General features: G+C 37.2%; 2 protein-coding genes across 2 annotated transcripts; one reads left to right on the top strand and one right to left on the bottom strand.

The window, feature by feature from the left end:
- Nucleotides 1-1,431: 1,431 nt before the first annotated feature.
- Nucleotides 1,432-11,254, bottom strand: apeh (acylaminoacyl-peptide hydrolase). Its single transcript, XM_037684833.1, has 22 exons — nucleotides 11,053-11,254; nucleotides 10,730-10,856; nucleotides 10,541-10,628; nucleotides 10,239-10,314; nucleotides 10,064-10,155; nucleotides 9,539-9,613; nucleotides 9,306-9,443; nucleotides 9,097-9,188; nucleotides 8,951-8,991; nucleotides 7,879-8,000; nucleotides 7,662-7,722; nucleotides 7,461-7,558; nucleotides 7,279-7,330; nucleotides 7,108-7,196; nucleotides 6,783-6,921; nucleotides 5,966-6,049; nucleotides 5,588-5,668; nucleotides 3,134-3,222; nucleotides 2,650-2,840; nucleotides 2,123-2,225; nucleotides 1,926-2,032; nucleotides 1,432-1,825 (listed from the first exon to the last, which is right to left on the bottom strand). The coding sequence occupies exons 1-22, from the start codon at nucleotides 11,252-11,254 to the stop codon at nucleotides 1,720-1,722; spliced, it is 2,253 nt and encodes a 750-aa protein (XP_037540761.1). The 3' UTR covers nucleotides 1,432-1,719.
- Nucleotides 11,255-12,090: 836 nt separating this feature from the next.
- capza1b (capping actin protein of muscle Z-line subunit alpha 1b) lies at nucleotides 12,091-17,891 on the top strand. The gene is made up of 10 exons (XM_037684832.1): nucleotides 12,091-12,157; nucleotides 13,378-13,441; nucleotides 14,202-14,253; nucleotides 14,421-14,484; nucleotides 14,568-14,774; nucleotides 14,853-14,932; nucleotides 15,101-15,179; nucleotides 16,128-16,199; nucleotides 16,309-16,371; nucleotides 16,536-17,891. The coding sequence occupies exons 1-10, from the start codon at nucleotides 12,119-12,121 to the stop codon at nucleotides 16,674-16,676; spliced, it is 861 nt and encodes a 286-aa protein (XP_037540760.1). The 5' UTR covers nucleotides 12,091-12,118; the 3' UTR covers nucleotides 16,677-17,891.
- The last annotated feature ends 910 nt before the right edge of the window (nucleotides 17,892-18,801 follow it).

The raw sequence follows: 18,801 nt of genomic DNA, 5'->3' as shown, positions 1-18,801 counted from the left end.
TGTCCCTGGGCAAGACACTGAAACCCTCATAGCCTCTAATGTGTATCCAATCGGTGTATGAATGTGATAAAGCACTGATTATTCTTGTATAGATCTAGTAGAGTGATGTATGAATGGGTAAATGAAGGAACAGATTGTAGTGTAAAGCGCTTTGAGTATCTCAATAAGATAGAAAGGCACTATATAAGTACAGTCCTTTTACCATATGCAGTGAAAATATACAAGTGTAATTTTGAGATCCATTTTAATTGAGAAAAAAAATCATTTATTAAAACAAGAATTGTAGGTCCTAGGAAACACTTTATTTGGTGGAATACGATCAAATACTGTAGATTCCACACTTTTGAGTGCAGTTTACTGAAAACTGCCAAACTACACTTAATTTAATTCCCACAACTCGATTTCCTCACAATGAACATTATTAGGAATAATGATGCATCTTAAATAGTTTGTGCACTTTGTGCACCAAAGTATTCAAATCTGTGAAACTGTGCTTGGCTCAGAACACACTGAAACTTTCTGAGTGTAAGGATGGTACTTTTCTGTGGCCCGGTTTGTGTCTGTTTTCCTCGTGCTTCCTCATTAGTTTCCATTGTTGCCACCTGTGTCTCATCCCAGCTGTTTGTCATCATGTCTCGTCTTCTCCCAGTATTTAAGCAGTCCTATTCTGTCTTGTCCTTTGTCGGGTCGTCTTCGTTGGTACTCTCCCTTGGGTCTCCTGAGTCTTGTCCTGAGTCTTGCCCTGAGTCTTTCCCTGAGTCTTCCTGGTCCCTCGAGTTCCCCGTGTCTCTCTTGTCGCCTGAGTTCCCCGTGCCTAGTTCATGTAAGTTTTGCTGTTCCGTCAGCTTGTTTATTTTGTACTTTTATTTACCATTAAAATCCTTTTTTTGTATATCTGCCGAGTTGAGTCCCTGTTCTGCACTCTGGGTTCGCTCCTAACCGCAAACCATGACACTGAGCCAGTGTAGAGGGAAATGAAGAAGTGATGACGTCTGAATCTTCCTCAGTATAATTTGCTCATCATGAATTTGGTGACAACCATATTGATATTCCGTTTTAACTTCATTTGCAACCTCACTAAACTTTCCTGATTGTGTAAAGCTGTGGAGCTCACATATTAAACATCTTTAAGTACTCAAAACAATTTTTTGTAGTTTTTGATAAGAGAAGCCCCGTATATCAAATGACTACAGTGATATAAGATTATAACAAAACTGTTAGTGCAATAAGGGATTTTGTTATTTCTGCTCAAATCTCTCACAATTTGAACTCACTGTGATGCATTGAAAGATTTCTCAAACTGTTATGTAAAAATCAGTTTATTAAGTTCATTAAAACATACCATCAGAAAATAATTGATTTAGCACAAAACCATTACTCAGAACAATAACCCTTTGAACAGAATGATTATAAAACAAGTTTTATTGTTAATGTATACCCATCAAAGCTAAAAGAATGAAAAGCCCTTATACTGTTTTCTGTATTTAAAAGTAAGTAAGAATATTAACTGCATAAAAATAATTTATGTTGCATTAATGATGCTTTTATTCAAGTGTGATGTTAAAATTACTTTCTTTCCAACAGAGTAGTTAGATTACGAAGAAACGAGGTGTTTTGTCTGAATATAAAATTACAAAGCTTTGGCTTTATACTGGACTGCAAAACAGAAAAATAAAATCACAAAGTAGTGTCTTAATGTGATTAGTTGAAAGTTGACCATCACAGACTCAAATGTTGAATAATCCACAGAGCGATGTTCATAAACCCGTCAGATTCTGCGTCCACCTTCGAGAGAGAGTGGTTGTTTCCTGGGTACCACAGCAACCTGAGAAACACATAATAGAGCATTAGTGAAGGAGCAGCAGCAACTCCACTAATACACTGACTATACCAAGAAAAAAAAAATCATACAAGTGTCAGCTTACCGAACCGGGATCTGCTTTGCCTTAAGAGCTTTGTAGTACTCAATTCCTTGCTTGTTAGGTACACGCTTGTCATCTTCCCCTAAAGTAAGCAGCACTGGTGTTTTAACCTAAAAGAAGAGATTACATTTCATTAAGTCATGTGTAATCAAAGAAATGAGGTCATGAGCCAGAAACTGAGATTTCTAGAGATATTGTACCTGAGGTATGTATTTAATGGGAGACATGTTTAACATCTGCTCCCATACAGCAGGATCAGGGAGACAGTCTGGACTGTAGTCATAACCAGCCTCAACCATGCACCTGCAAAGATCACCAGAAAACATCAACAGGTGCATAGTGGTGGTCTCGATATAGTGTCTCCAACACATTTATGGTCAAGCACAAGATCTCACTCAATATATAAAAATGGGTCAATATATAAAACTGATTTTACAGATTTATTTTTGCATTTTTGGTGGAAAAAAATAAAAACCTGTCAACTACGTAAATGCACCTTCTTTACCAACAGTGCCTGCATTGAAAATTAGGCAGCCTGGGTAGCCGACAACAACAGATGTAGCACTTTAAAGGATGAAACAATAAAATGTATTAAATAAAAACACCATGGTTATTTGTTAATGCATGATGGACATTTTCACCATATGAATAATTTGGATAAGAGAGTAGGTTATGTTTATGTGGTTATGTGGTTATGTGGTCTGGTTATGTGGACAGGGAGACCTACCAGTCTGGGATGTCTGTGCTACCGATCATCGAGGCCAGATTGACGACAGGGTTGCGGGTCACACAAGCCTTGTAGAACCCTGGATATTGGCCAATTAGATGGCACGCTAGAAACCCCCCATGGGAGCCCCCAGAAACTGCCACTTTCTGAGGGTCAAAGTCACCGCATTTCAGAACACTTTCCACAGCGAACTGGTGGAAGAACATGCAAAAACAGACATTTGTGAAGCAGACTAAGATAAAAATGAGAATAAAACAAGAAAAATAAACAAAAAGTGTCGTTGCTAGTCGTGACTTGGCTACTACTTTTTATTAAATACAGAAACCAACTCTGTAAACAGAAGGATCATAACGCTACAACTAGTCATTTCTTCAGCAGAAGCAAAATATAATTTTTAGGATCATTTCTGTTTGATTTGAAAAACATTCTCATAGTTGAAAAGAATTGTGTTTGTATTTATTCCTAATGTTGGTTTTGCTTTTACCTGAACATCTTTGACATCCTGAACACCCACGTGGCCCGGTAACGAGAGGATGCTGTCCTGGCCGAACCCAAGAGAGCCACGATAGTTCACTAAAACATAACACACACAATCACAAGTAGTATTAAGACTGGAACTAACATTAGCAGTCAGTGTTGTAATGTTGTTGTTTTTATACAACTGAACACATGCATGAGTCAAAATGTTGCCTCGTTGTTGAAACTGGAAGAATGTGGGTTCTTGAGTTTTTTTGCTTCAAGACCTGCAAATTATTTGATCTTTACTGGCAGTTAAGACCTCTTGGGTCTGAGAAACTGAACTGAACGTCGTTGGATTATTTGATTGGTTAAACACACTCCAATGGCTCCTATTCTTAGCTCAGGGAGCCCAGTATAAACAGCCATCAGAACAGGCCACTCAAGCCAATAACCAAGATGTTGGGATATAAAACTTCAACTCAATTCAGTTTATTTATTTAGCGCCAAGTCACAACAGAAGTCATCTCAGGGCCCTGGACAGAAACATTTATATATAAAAATATTTATTTAACATTATTTATCAGAGGAGCAGACTGCTTTGAATTTAACTTCATCACAGACTCTCATCTTGAGCAAGCATGAAGGCGACAGTGGAAAGGAAAAACTCCCTCATGAGGAAGAAACCTTTAGCAGAACCAGGCTCAGGACAAGCGGTCATCTGCTTCAACCAGCTGTGTCTGGGAGGAATAGATACACAATGGCAGGACAAGAATCAAATGTTAAGATAGAAATAGTATAACTGAAAACTATTATAGGATTTATCAGAAAGGAAAGTCTTGAGTCCAATCTTAAAACTGGACAATGTGTCAGCCTCATGGACAGAAACTGGAAGTTGGTTCCACAAGAGAGGAGCCTGATAACTGGAAGATCTTCCTCCCATTCTGCTTTTGGAAACTCTAGGAACCACAAGTAAACCTGCAGTCTGAGAGTGAAGTGCTCTGTTAGGAAAATACGGAACAAGATCTCGAATAAAAGATGGAGCTGGGTTGTTGAGAGCTTTGTAGGTTATTTTGAATTCAGTTCTGGATTTGACAAGGAGCCAGTGGAGAGAAGCTAAAACTGGAGAGAGATGATCTCTCCCACTAACTCCAGTTAAGACTCTGGCAGCAGCATTTTGGATCAACTGAAGACTTTTTAAAGAAGTATTTGGACATCCAGATAATAAACCATTGCAATAGTCCAGTCTAGACGTGACAAATGCATGAACCAATTTTTCTGCATCATTTGTAGATAAGATGTTTCTAATTTTAGTGATATTACGCAGGTGGAAGAAGGTGGTTATAGTAATGTTTTTAATGTGGGGGATAAAAGACATGTCCTGATCAAAAATAACACCAAGATGTTTAACATTAGAGCTGGAGGACAGATTAATGCATCCAAGGACGGTGAAATACTGAAAAATTTATTCCTAAGATGCTCAGGTCCCAAAACTAAAACCTCAGTCTTGTCTGTGTTAAAAAGGAGAAAATTTAGGGTCCTCCAGGTTTTTGTCTTGAAGACAATGCAAATGTATTCCATGCTGTTTAATAACAGCATGGAATACATTTTAATAAAACTTACATTTAAGACAGACATAAAAATATTTTTTAAAAACCTAAATAAATTAGTACAATCTTAAACAGAAAACTAGTCATGAATGAATGAAAAGGCATGGAAATGTTAAAGAAATTAGTGCAATTTAAACATCTTTTTGTGCAGCTGTATAAAATGATATTAGCAGTTCAAAATGAGGAACAGGAGACCCAGAGTGACTGCTTCATACGTAAAACATAATACCACACAGAGTCACTGGAAGATGTGAAACAATGGCTGAACAGGATCTGTATCTGAACGGCATGCTGAGTACAGGGTTGCTACAGGAAAACCTCCGTACAGCATGGTCTGGGATTTAGGCACAAGAATATTGTGAATGCTAGATTAAGCAGCCTGTTTTATTAAAAGTATTGAACAAAAAATGAGGGCAAATTATTTGACCAGAAAACTTTAGAAGAAAAATATGTGTGGATTTTGAGGGGGGGAAGAACATTAATACAACAAAACAAGAACAAAAAAAGGCTCTGCAAGCATGAACTACCAAATAGGCAGGTCAACAAAAACTAAGAAAAGACTCGTTTGTACTTCTTGTATTTTCAGTTGCTTATGCGCTGCTTTTTTTACCCAGTTCTCACCAGCAGAAGTGGTTATAATTAGTAAAACATATCAAATAATATGTACAAATATTAAAACAAATGTCTGAATAATAAAAAGATTAAAATCTGTATGTTTTTATGCTCTCAACTTGTGCACGATTAAGAAAACTCTGCATTAAAAAATGCCACAAAACAAAAAGTTTATCTTGCACGACTTGTAAACTAAACAAAGACTGCACTGTTGGAGTGCATCAGATGAACGTGCACTGCACCTTTTCATGCAAACTTACCCAATAAGACAGCAAAGCCCATCCTGCACAGCACAGCAGGAGACAGAAGCCATTCAGCAACAAACACGGAGTGAGGACCACCTAACGAAAAAAAAAGTTATTAATGAAACAGAAAGCTCGTGTTCAATATATTTAAAATATCTTACATTTTTATAGAGTTATAGGCTCCGTTCCAAAAAAATACAGTATAATTTAACATTTTGTTTAACTCCCTGCAGGCACTCTTAACTAAACAGATCCCAAAAATGAAAACTTCATAATGTAAGTGTTTGTTGTAGTCAAATATGTTTGGCATTGGACAAAAAGACAAACATATCCTATCAATATTAGACAATTTTAATTAAATTATAATGAACAAAAACAATACTGAAAACAAACCATGAGGGCTGACAATTAGAGGCAGCTTCACGTTTCCTTTAAACTCCTTCGGTTTAATCAGCAACGCTTCGAAATCAAGGGCCGCTAGAAGACAGAAACATTTGTTAGCATCATAATATTTAACTCTGCGCACATTGCATTTCACAAGTTGAACAAATGCTAAAACTTACTTGATATCCTACAAATCTGAAGTTTTCACAAGTCTTCAGAGATTAAGTAAATATTTAGATGTTACACAAATTGTTTCAATTTTGGATCTAAGTGTAATGGGGAAACTAGTTTAAAGTAACTGTGTGCAAAGATTTTTTCCTTTTTTAACCTTTACTGTCAGTAAATACAAACACTTTATTTGTTGACAGTAAAAGTTAATCTGTAACAAAAATTTGTAATGTTTTTGAAAGTACAGCATTTCACTTTCTTTGCGTGTAATGTGCTTCGAAGTACGCAAGTTTTCTGTTCTTGTCCAAAACATTAAAGAACTCAAGGCACACCTAAACGCTTGTCATGCTTAAAAATAGGGCTGTTAGCGTTTCCTACACATTTTGTTTTTACTTTATATCAACAAAAGTACACACTGACAGTTAACATTAGCTGTTGCTTCTATGCGTTTAAACAAAACTGTACTGAGAAATGTAAATATAGCTCACAAATAATGGATAATATTTGAAATCTTAATGCAGTGGACAAAAGACAACACAAAACAAAAACCTAACATTTTGGATTGAAGCATGCAATTGATAATTTTCAAATTTAAAGTCCTTTACCTTTGACTTTTGAAGAAGAAAGAACAGATAAAACAAAACATATATATTCTTACTGTATTGACTGTTTTCTTGCTCTGGTGGAGGAGTGAAAGTCATGATCTGCCAATCTATTTCTGGCATTGACTGAGATTCTTCCAAATTAACCCAAACAACTTCCTCCTGAGACTCTCTGCCTGGAAGAAAACCCACTCTCTGTAGAAAAACAAAAAAATACTGCTATGACACAGAGGCTCCTCCATCAGATGACGTTTAGTTTTTAATTATTTAAGCCCTCATAAAATTCCCCCAAAGATCTTATTTATGTGGCATGTATTATACATTGTTTGTACCGAATGCAACATCAAAAATGTGTTTTTTAAAAGAAAACGTTGAACCTACCAGACTCGGAGGGCAGTTGGGAGAGGAGCAGCTGACCACCATCAGATCTCTCTCTATGTTTAGCAGGCACCAGCTACCAAAATCAGACTCTGTAAAAAAACAACAACATCATCATAACATAATAATAATGATAATAATAATAATAATAATAATATGTACTGAGTGACTAACTTGCAGTCAAGGAGGTGATGCTGCCTGTATTTATATCCACCACTAAGAGATCCTGTAAAAATAAAATATGTCTGCTTCTTTCATCTGATCCAACATGAACACAGACATTTAAGAGAACCATATTCTCTGCTGAGGGTTTTTTTTTCCCGTCCCCTCATCTGTTTGCTCGTAGCCGAACATACCTTACGGCTGCGCTGTGGACAAGCAACAACAATACGCCGACTATCAGCAGACCAGCACTGGGGTGACAGCTGAGTACTGTAGATGCCAGTAAAGCCGTCTGAAACGTCAGGCAAATGCACAACAAGCACAACGAAAAGGTGTACATCAAGTTTTATGCACAAAGAGCAAGGAGTGTTCACACGATGACAAGAAATTCTCACCTTCTCTAGGTCGACTAACAACATCCACCACCACCGAGGTCTTCTTAGTGTACCAGTCGTACTTAAAACAAAAATATTTATACATGAAAGACAAAGCTAGTGACAGTGTGTATTTACTAACTAATGTAAGTGATAATAACTTTTTTATTTTTTACTGAAGAGTCTACTTTTACAAAAGGTGAGAAAATTTAACAGCATATGTTGAAAAAAGGATTACCATGCTAAGCTTGCTGCACTGCAGGTGTGGTCCATAAACAGAACATTCTAGGTAGACAATCCGGCACTGGTCCGGACTCAGTCTTGGGGAATAGACTGCACTGGTGCCTGATGAAAGTTGCTCTAATAGAGATTGCACACATAGAAACGTATGTCGGCAATATTTTGTAGCCATGTCAACTTGTACTAAAATTACAACAAAACAACTTTCTGTTCAATATCTGCATTATGCCATCATATCACAAGTCATTAGACTCATAATAAGCCTTTTAGAGATGTTTATAATTAAAAAAGATAATACAAGACATGAAACATACGTACTCAGTTTTATACGGAGTTAAAATTAAACAATACTTTCACATTATTTAAACTATTTCTAATAATTTATTTTCAGTCAGACTCATGGCATCGTAGAAAATGCCATGAAAAAAGAAATAAAGACTGAAAAATCAGAGCCAAGCATTCATAAGAATGTATATGAGTCGCCTTCTCTCATGTCAGAGTTTTAAACTCTGATGATCCTATTATGAAAAACAATTAGTGATAGTTGCTTTGGCTATATCTTCAAAATAATAAAATGGGCGATCATTAGTGATCTCAAGCAACCTGTTGGTGTTTTGAGTATCTGCGGGAATGCCTCTCAATTCTAACACACTGGATTTTAGCTCAATATCTGCAAAACTGACCGTTATAATAATTTTTGTTTTATAAGGTCAGTTAGCTGAGGCAGCCATCTTGAATTGGGTTGACTCCAAAAGTTAAGCATGTGTAGGTCCAATAATTACTTTCTGAAAGTTTCTTTAAAATATGTTCACTGGAACATGAGATATTTTGCTAACAGATAAGGCAGCGTTGACTCCATTGATAATTGGTAAACTATTGCATGTGTTGTATGTGTTTGGACAACTCTCAGCTACTACCACATTAAACTTTAGCTTGTCTGTAAAGTTAGATATTTCTGTGTTTGTTAACATTAACAAGTTGTGGTGGCCATCTTGAAATGGATACAATTCAAAAGCTAATCAGATGTAAATGTACATCAAATGATTACTTTCTGGACTGTTATCACCTACCACATTTTCCACCAGTAAGATCCACATAAAACAACGAAGACCTGTTGAAGAAATATAAATACACTCAAGTATAGGTCTACTAAGACACTTGTCCCAGTCTAGCTGTTTGATGTGACTTATATTTGATCAGTGTAAACTGGAATCACCTTCGATTAGGGCAGTACTTGAGGCCAAGTCTGAAGGGCTCATGCCACCAGCCTACAAAGACCACACCTGTGTCACCTGGAGCCCAAAAGGCCTACAGAGAGGAAAACAAAATACCACCAAAACCAATTCAACACAAAGAAGCGTCAGCACACAATAAGTGCACATACATTAAAGCAAAGTGTAGAATTATTGCCAGTGCTGTGCCAACCTGTCCAGGTGAGATATCATCAGGCACTCCTTCCAACACGGAGACATTGTCCCCTTCAATGTCCAAAACACAAAGGACAGGATGGCTCTTACTAACCAAGGCCTCCCCCCAGTCCTCGTGGTAGGCAAACTGCTCCCCCTGCAGGAAATAAATTAAAGAACACAACAATATGTCATACATGAAAAATATATATATTTTTTATAATTTTTTAAATAAAATTGAACTGCATTCACTTTCACAGTCTCTTTTTTCCCCACCCTGATGGTCTCCTCCTCATCTTCAACTGAAAACAGCTCTGGTGACTCCACCTACACAGAGAAAAGAAAAAACTACTAGCCATATATGTTTAAATACATACCCTCAACTTTTGGTAAATGGTGAACAACACTAATCTTATCAAGGACAAAACATATATTAATGGCACAATAAGTGCTCTTAATGATTGTTGCTTGAACAACTCAAAGCAAAACATGAGATTTGTTCAAAATGTAAGCATATTTAATACGTTTACTACTGTATTTCTTTTAGATTTGGTAATGCATTTTCTCTTAAGAGCACGTATATAACTTTAAAATATATTTAAAATGACTTTCAAACAACTTTTTGAAAAAAAAAAAAAAAGTAATTCTAGCAAATATTAACAAACACCACGAAACAGTGAAATAGTTGATTGATGTTATTTATTTGCTACGTCTAATATGACCGAAGCTTACTCCTCTAAAATTTAGTGTTATTTCCTGTCAAAAATGTAGACACACCTGGAAGAAAGATTCAGTCTTGGGTTTCTTTTTCTCTGCCACATACAGGAGGTGGGTCTCAGAGTGAGACCAAACCAAGCAGCCAAACTGCTCTGAGGATGAACACAGTGTGAATAACAGAAAACTTGCAAATAAACTAAAGAGAGGAAAACATTTGTCTCCTCTAAAAACTTACCATCTTCATAGACTTTGCCGTGCTTCTTTAAGGCTGTCAGATTGATGCTCTTCATCTTCATGTTTTTACTCCAAATCTAAAAAGCAAGATAAATGTTGGTAAGAAAGCAACGTCAAAGATATTCAAATGGAAATTTAATTAGCCGTAAAGTAAAACAAGCATAAAAACAGAAAATCATAAAAAACAAAGGCAAAGAAGGGCATTATATATGTGTAATCAAGCGTCAAGGTGAAACCACGACAAAAATTTGTGATAACAAAAAAAGCTCTTGCTCAGTCTAAGCCAGACAGATTGCAACACACCTCCAGAAACTGCTTCTCTTCTCCTTTGATTGTGCATTCTCTGACAACTGCCTTCATTTCCCCAGAAGGAGAGTCCTTACTCAGCACTCTGATATGAAAATATCAAAAGAGGTATTGCTCAGCTTGCTCAAAGGTAGACTAAAATCAAAGACTATTTCTTTACGGTTGACAAATCAGCATTGTACGTACTCTCCTTTGATTTCAGTGCAGTTTCCAGATGCTCCAGAGAAGACCACAGACTTGTCATCATGGAAGACAATGTACTGTCTGCAAAACTTGACATTCTCATTCCTATCCAGATCCCGCTGGCTCCATTCTGCAGTTGAAAGAAAACAAATATGTTAGATACAAAATCTCCATATAAAAATCAGAACACTTTAGAGCAGGGGTGTCCATTCACGTCTTTGATTCTGGTGTGTTGGAGCAAAGAAACCTCTAAAACATGCAGGATAGTGAGCTTCAAGGACCAGGACTGGACACCCCTGCTTCACAGATACAGAGATGAGGCCCACCTGTGTAGATGTTGCTGTATTTGCCTCCATACTGAGAGGTGATGACAGGTCCTACGTCTGCTCTGCTCAGGGATGGGAAGAGGCTGAGCTCTCTGTAGAGTTTTGCAATATTCTCCTGTTTGGTCATCACCTGACAGACCGCAGAAGAACAACTGCGTCTCAGTGAAATAAACTGTCTAACAGCGAACAATGTCTTATTCATTTCCTAGCTAGGAAGCTAGCCATCCATAGAAGGCTGGTGGAGTTAGCACGATTTTACACAAACACAGAGCAGTACAGTTTAGAAATTGCCCATGTTGTTATACAAAGAAATAAAATAATAGCTATTCGTTATACAAAGCAACTAGTTAGTAGCGGTACTTATAGCAAGAGCCTTCTGACCAGGAACTTCCGGCTGCAGAGCAAAACAACCGAACTTGTGTTTATCTGTTAGCTTGACTTGAAAGCTAGCTAATTGATTTGTTCCTCAAATTGTCACAACGTAATTGAGATAGCAAATTCAAATTAGCACATTTACAAAAAAAAATTCTGTTTATTCTATTGATCAGTTATTTGCGGTTATTCATACCCGTGACCCCATTCTGCGTCGCTAGTGTCAAGTGTTGATCCAAAAACACAAGGAACTACGTTCGTGGAAAAATCAGAAAAACGACACAAGTTTTGTTAAAGCTTCCTGTTTTCAAAATAAAATAGTTTCTTTAAATGTATTTTCTGGGTGATTCAAAGTAAAATTCCCGAATAACTTAGTAATTTTCGGTACAACAACAAAAAATACCTATTACAAGTGAACAATTATTTATTAATGTCATTAAGAAAAATGTTCATAACCGTAACGGAAGCGTGTGCTTTTATTTTGTTAAACACCCAACAGGAAGTAGACTGCTAACGCCCTGTCTGGTAAAACACATTTTTACTATTATTTATTATTTACATTAAAATACTGTAAAAATTCACACCATTGTGTGTTTGCGTGGCGTACTTTTTTAATGTCTTGATGTTTGTGAATGACGGACGCAGCAGCGGATCTGTCAGTCAGCTGGAGTAGGTGGGTTCACACAGAGCCAAGATGGCCGACTTTGAGGAGCCGCTGTCAGATGAAGAGAAGGTTCGAAGTCTTTGTTCATTAACACTTTACCGTATTTATACCGGGGTATTTGTGTTTTACGTTTAGGTGCGATAAATATTATTACCTGGACCGACAGTGCCAGATTTTGGTGGCCTACCTAAATGATAAACTTGTGTCTAAGCTACCATTAGCTAACTAGCTCAGTTGTTTAATAATAGCGGCGATGTCAAATGCTGGGAGATTTTGATTTTCACTGGACGCTATGGTCACTTAATTGTTAAATATAGGTTTCTATACTTCTAAGCTGCATTGTAATGCCTCTTTGCATGTTACACAAATTGAAAAGTTTCCACTCTCTCTCTCTAAATGCTGGCTAACATTATCAGCTAATGTTACTTTGCTTTTCTGGGTCAAGCAGATTCGGTTGCAGCTCAAATAGTTTTCTGGACCTGGAATCAGTCTATCACGAGTCTTAAGTTTAGTTGGAGATTCACTCTGCATTAAACTAGTGACAGCTGGAAACAACACTGTTTATTGGCAAAGTTCACAAAAGTAAAACATAAGATGTTTATCTGTCTTTTTGCCACGTAGGTGAATACAAATAAAACCACCAACAGGCAGTTTTAAAACTAGAAGCAAGAAAGTCAACATTCCCCTGATGCACTGGTCTGTTGACCTTGTATGGAGAAGTAAAGTGACAATTGACACCATAAAGAGTTTTTATTGTTCAGACAAACTACTTCTCATTTTAGTCTGTTCTGTAAAAGTTACATAATAGAAACAATGATCATTTGACTTGTGAAAACATTAAAACTGAGCTATTGATTCAAGGAATCTGTTCACTTTAGATTATTTTTAAATCCAAAGACGGAGACCTGACTTTCCTAAATCGCATCATGTTTGATTATATAGTCCAATTTAATTGATTGTTCTCCAAGAGTAAAAACACTCGATAAGTTGATTTCTAATTAATAATATTTACGTATGTACAATTATTTTAGCTGATTCAGTTAAGTATCTTTTCCAGATCCGTATGCTACTTGTAAAATGTATTGGCATGTTTTGCAATCAGCTGCTTTTGTTATTCACTGACTTTATCAGAGGAATGTTTTGTACCAGTATTCATCAAAACTTTCTGATGGAAAGCCTAATTTTGAATATATATTTGTTTTACTTGAGCAGTGTCAGGCATAATAGCCATGCACTTGTGTTAGTTGCATAGTAACATTTAATAATTTGAGTTTAATTTGCTTCTACAGGTCCGCATAGCAGCCAATTTTGTGACTCATGCTCCTCCAGGAGAATTTAACGAGGTCTTCAATGGTAAGAAGTTGAGGATGACCAAATCATTTTGTTTATGATACCAGCCTTTCATTACTAAATTACTCAAAGCGGTGTTTTCCTTCAATCTGGTATTGATGTAATTTAATGTATTGCACTTGTAGTGCATTGAATTAAATAAAATACCATCATGTTAGCCACTGTTTGTCCCACTGCCTGTGTTGGGTGGAGTGCTTCATGCACAACTAGGTGTTGTATTTGTGATCCATCCTGTGATTAAACTCATATCATCCATAACTTTTTTTTATATTTCTTGCAGTATGACTAATAAGGACCTGGACCCACTTTTTCTGTCTGACTGCTTCCTGTTCATGCTCTGCTGTTAAAAGATTCACTGGAGTACTGCTCATACAGTACTTAAGGCTTTTGATCAAGTAGTCAATTCTTTGTGCTTTGAGACTAAACTAAAATCGCTGAGCAAATCTTTTTTTAATTTTTTTTATTAGGCAGTCAGATCAGCATCTCCTTTTCAAGGGAAAACCTATAAAAACTCTAAATTTGATTAATAAAGCTATTCAAATGAGATCAAATGCATTTAGTTGGAATGGTAAACTGTATACATTGAAGGAAATTGTGCTAATGCTGAAGTTGATTGTTTCTAGCATCTAATTCAGCACTTTTCTCAGAAGCCAATATGTGTTGTGCTTTTTGTGCTTAAACAAATGTTCAGGTGTCAAGTGAAGTTTTGTTATTGTCTTTCCAATTAGCGCGGTGCAAATGATGATTTGTTGTTTCCTATTAGATGTGCGGCTTCTTCTTAACAATGACAACCTTCTTAGAGAGGGGGCTTCTCAGTGAGTAATATTTAACTTGCATCAGAAATGCTCATTTTCACAGAATCACCCTGTCAGTTTATTATTGTTTAGGCCATAATAACCCATCTTTGAAGTGCTCATTTTTAAAACGTGTTTTTAAAAGATTTTGAACATTCTTCTGTCTTCTTTCCAATTGTTTTGTACAGCTCATTTGCCCAGTACAACATGGATCAGTTTACTCCTGCCAAACTGGAGGGATATGACGAACCGGTGTGTTTTTCTTATTAATCTTGTTTCGAAACGAGTAAAGCTGCAAGACGAGAATCTTCACTCTGTTTGTCTCTCCTCTGTAGGTTCTGATCACAGAGCATGGTGACTTGGGTCAGGGCCGTTTCCTGGATCCCCGTAACCAGTTATCATTCCAGTTTGACCACTTAAGAAAAGAGGTTAGCGAAGTGCAGCCTTATGAAGGAGACTGGACTCTTAGAAGCTGGAGAGATGCCTGTGATACTGCCCTCAGTGCCTACGTCAAAGAGCATTACCCTACAGGAGTCTGTACGGTACGGTCAACAAAAAGATTTGGCAACTTTAAAATTAAGCATCACTGACGGCCTCTTCACCATATCTGTGTGTTGCAGGTTTATGAGAAGACTGTTGATGGTCAGCAGACAATTATAGCCTGCATTGAGGGCCATCAGTTTCAACCCAAAAACTTCTGGTATAGCGTCTTCCTTTCAAATAGCTGTTTAAAATTGAATCTGAATATATGTAAACATTCATTGTGTAGCTGATTACCCTAAAGCAGATGTCTTCGATTTTTTTTTTTAAGCTTCTTGTGCTGCTGTCTGATTGTAATAGAAGACTTCTTTTGCTTTCTCCAACAAAGGAATGGCCGCTGCAGGTCAGAGTGGAAGCTCACCCTTGGTCAGTCCACTGCTCATGTGGTTGGAGTATTGAAAATTCAGGTCAGTGCACTATTATTTTGTTTTAAAAAAAAAGTATTTATACCTATAAATATTTGACCCAAAAGGAGATTTTTATCATTTTTATTCATTGATAAATATTTTTAAATGTGTACCAATGTAAAAACTTCCATTTTTTTTTGTACTTTGGATTCAAGATAACATATAATATATTGAAGCAACTTAAAAAAAAATAGTCGCCTCATTGACTTAGTGTACATTTTGAAGGCTAACGTTGTAAAATTCGAGTTCAACTTCAGGTTGTCATCTTGTTCCATTAAAATAAAAACCTTAAGCACACATCCAAGATTGTCCAAAATGATGTGTAGAATATTTACAGTAAGTTGGGACTCTGTAGCTGCCTTCTTACATTTCAGATGTCGGTCTTATAAGGGGGACATAGTCTCTTTCGTACAGCACTTTCAATGTGGGATGTGTGAAATGACTGAGGTTGATGCTGGTCCACCACTAATACATGTTTGAGCCAGCAAGCAATGTTGTCACAGACTCCCAGTTGGTGAGAATATATGAAGGGTGGCGCATACAGCACTTCACTCAAACCAACTGTACTACTGTTGTTTGTTCGTAGCAATGGTGGAACCTTAATATATTTATGAACAACAAATGCTGCTTAGTCTGAATATTGTTTGGCAACTCTATCCCAGAATCATAGGGTGACAAAGCCCTGTTGGTCAAATACCTTATGAAGCTACTTAAAGAAATGTAAACTTGCCAAAAGTTGTCCCAAATGGTTAATGTTGCGGGGGGTTTTTTTTTTTATTTAACTAAAATTTTCTAATTAAACCCCATATATAAAAAATATCAACATAATAAACAGTTTTAGCTTAAGATCTATATACATATATATTTTTTCCTCAGCAAAGATAAATGAGAAATATTTTTCCAACCATCATTTGTCTAATAGCTTTTTATGTTGTTGTTTTCCCCCAGGTGCACTATTACGAAGATGGGAATGTGCAGCTGGTTAGCCATAAGGAGATCGAAGATTCAGTTCCTGTGACTGTAAGTGAAATCAGTTTGTTCAACAGTCACTTGCACCGCCTGTCATCAGTTTGTAAAACAACCACCTCTGATTGTGTGGGCTAAAAGGATCATTTCATGTTTTTCGTAGAATGAAGTCCAGACAGCCAAGGAATTTGTTGACATTATCGAGAACGCAGAAAATGAATACCAGGTAAGGCCCCTGTTGCTTACTTTGTGCTATTTGCTGTGCAAATCAACTTTAGCAAGTTTTATTTTTGTATATTTAACATTAAATGAACACTGAGGCATTTTATGTCAAAACAAAGCATTATTATGTTAACTGTTATCTTGTTTGCCTCTATTTCTTGCCTTTAGACTGCGATCAATGAGAACTACCAGACCATGTCTGATACGACCTTCAAGGCTCTGCGTCGCCAGCTGCCTGTCACACGCACCAAGATCGACTGGAATAAGATCCTTAGTTACAAAATTGGCAAAGAGATGCAGAATGCATAGGGGCGGGTCAGGGACCAATCAGGATGATGCACACTCTCATGGGCCTGCAACCCATCTATAAACGCTCATGGACTAACCAAAGCATAAATATATCGATATGAGTCAAGGAAATAATAGAAATTTAAAAAAGTAACACATGGTGTGAAAATTGTTAGGGACAGATGTGTTTGTTTGCTGAATGAAAAGTGAAGTTATTAAAAAACGAATGGTTTGGAGATAGGTGTTACTTTTGGATGTGTGCGCTGTGTTGAGACAGTGTGCAGGGCTGTGTTCAGGACTGCTTCATTTGGGGTTCAAAGAAAAACCTTCCACTGTTTAAGGAGTCGCAGAACTCTGTTGAGAAGTTTCAGTCTTTTTATCTTGGTAACACTGATGTGGAGGTGTGAACACGTCTCTGCTCAAAGCAGCTGATGAGAGAAATCAAGCACACGATCACAGTTGTTTTTCTCTGTGCTCATTGTAGTTGCCCTCTATTCCAGTTCTCTAGAAAAAAAAACTGGATATCAAGTAGTAAAACCACAATATAAGGAAATATGTTGTAGTTACATTTTGATTAATAACAAAACATATTGCTTCACTAAAGAGGAACTAACGGAGACGATTCAAGAGCAGCACAATCCTTGACACGGCCCTGGCGTGAAGATGCTCCTGCATCGCTGTGTTTGTTCATATCTGTTGGGTCTGAGGGAGAGTTGATTTGGTTTTCTGCTGTTCTCCACTAATGTCTTTCCGTTCATGCAAGTTGTGATGATAAAAAAAAAAAAAAAGCTAAAGCCACCTCTGAGCTGCTGCATCCACAATCTGTTCTGTTCTCTTTGGCAACACCTTCATCTCTGTACAGATTTCCTTTGCATAAAAGGAAAACATTTTCATATAAATCCCAATTTATTTGCCAAAATCTCTTTCCTATGGTAAAGAACTCCATCCTCCTGCTCACGTGTGTAAATTCCTAATTTAATATGCTTCTTTTTGTTGGAGTCTTAGACTTTTGCACTCATAACTGTAGCAAACCGTAATAATCATTGCCAAGAGGATGCAAAGCAGCTGCCATATGGTAAGATCATTTACTGTAAATGTAACGTTACTCCTGTCAGGCCACGTCTTACTGTATTACATGACTTCTGAGTAGGCTGACCTCGGATCAGATAGCTGTGCTGTGTTCAACCCTTGCAGTGTACGACAGCGGTGTGTCGATCATTGGACAATTTCAACACTGTACTGCCCCATTCTGTCAAATAAATGGACTGAACATTGTGGCTAAACTATTTTATTTTTCTGCTGTGGGGTTTAGCGCTTTTCATGATCCGACATCGTTCAGTCACGTCATCTGGACAGTTTTCTTTTTTTTTCAGACGTTTCGTCCTTCATCCAAAGGACTTCATCAGTCCGAGGAGCCACAACAAACTCCATCCCACAACAGCACACTCACATAGTGAACAAACCAGTTTGACGGTGATAAGATTGTTTCTGGGGCCCGACCCCTCCCTCGTCAACAACTTGAGGCAGCCATAGGCAAAGTGGTTCAAAACATCAAAGTCCATGCTCAATAATCCAGGTAAAAAAAATCCAACAAAATTCAGTCCGGTCATCTGGACAGTTTCTTTTTTTTGTTGTTGAAATATTTCATCCTTCATCCAAAGGACTTCATCAGTCCAAGGAGCCACAACAAACTGTCCCACAAGCAGCACACTCTCATAGTGGACCAAACAGTTTGCTGGTGATTTTTTTTTTTTTTATCTGCATTATTGAGCATGAACTTTGATGTTTTGAACCACTTTGGCTATGGCTGCCTCGGAGGAGTTGACGGGGGAGAGGGCAAGCCCCAGTAACCATCTTATCACCATCAAACTGGGTGGTCCACTATGGGAGTGTGATGCTTGTGGGACTGAATTTGTTGGGGCTCCTCAGACTGATGAAGTCCTTTGGATGAAGGACGAAATGTCTCAACAAAAAAAGAAACCATCCAGATGACCTGACTGAAAATAGTTGGATTTTTTTACCTGGATTATTGAGCATGAAGTTTGAAACTCTTAAAATCACTTAAAACAAGAAAGGGGATGTGTGGATTCATAAACTAGCTTTGATTGTTGTAAAATAAACGAGGTTGAGACATAAAAACACTGAA

This window comes from Nematolebias whitei, chromosome 11 (assembly GCF_014905685.2).
Source record: "Nematolebias whitei isolate Nwh7 chromosome 11, NemWhi1, whole genome shotgun sequence".
NCBI lineage: Eukaryota > Metazoa > Chordata > Actinopteri > Cyprinodontiformes > Rivulidae > Nematolebias > Nematolebias whitei.
Note: the sequence above shows the minus strand (reverse complement) of the source record. Positions and strands in the feature narration are given on the sequence as shown.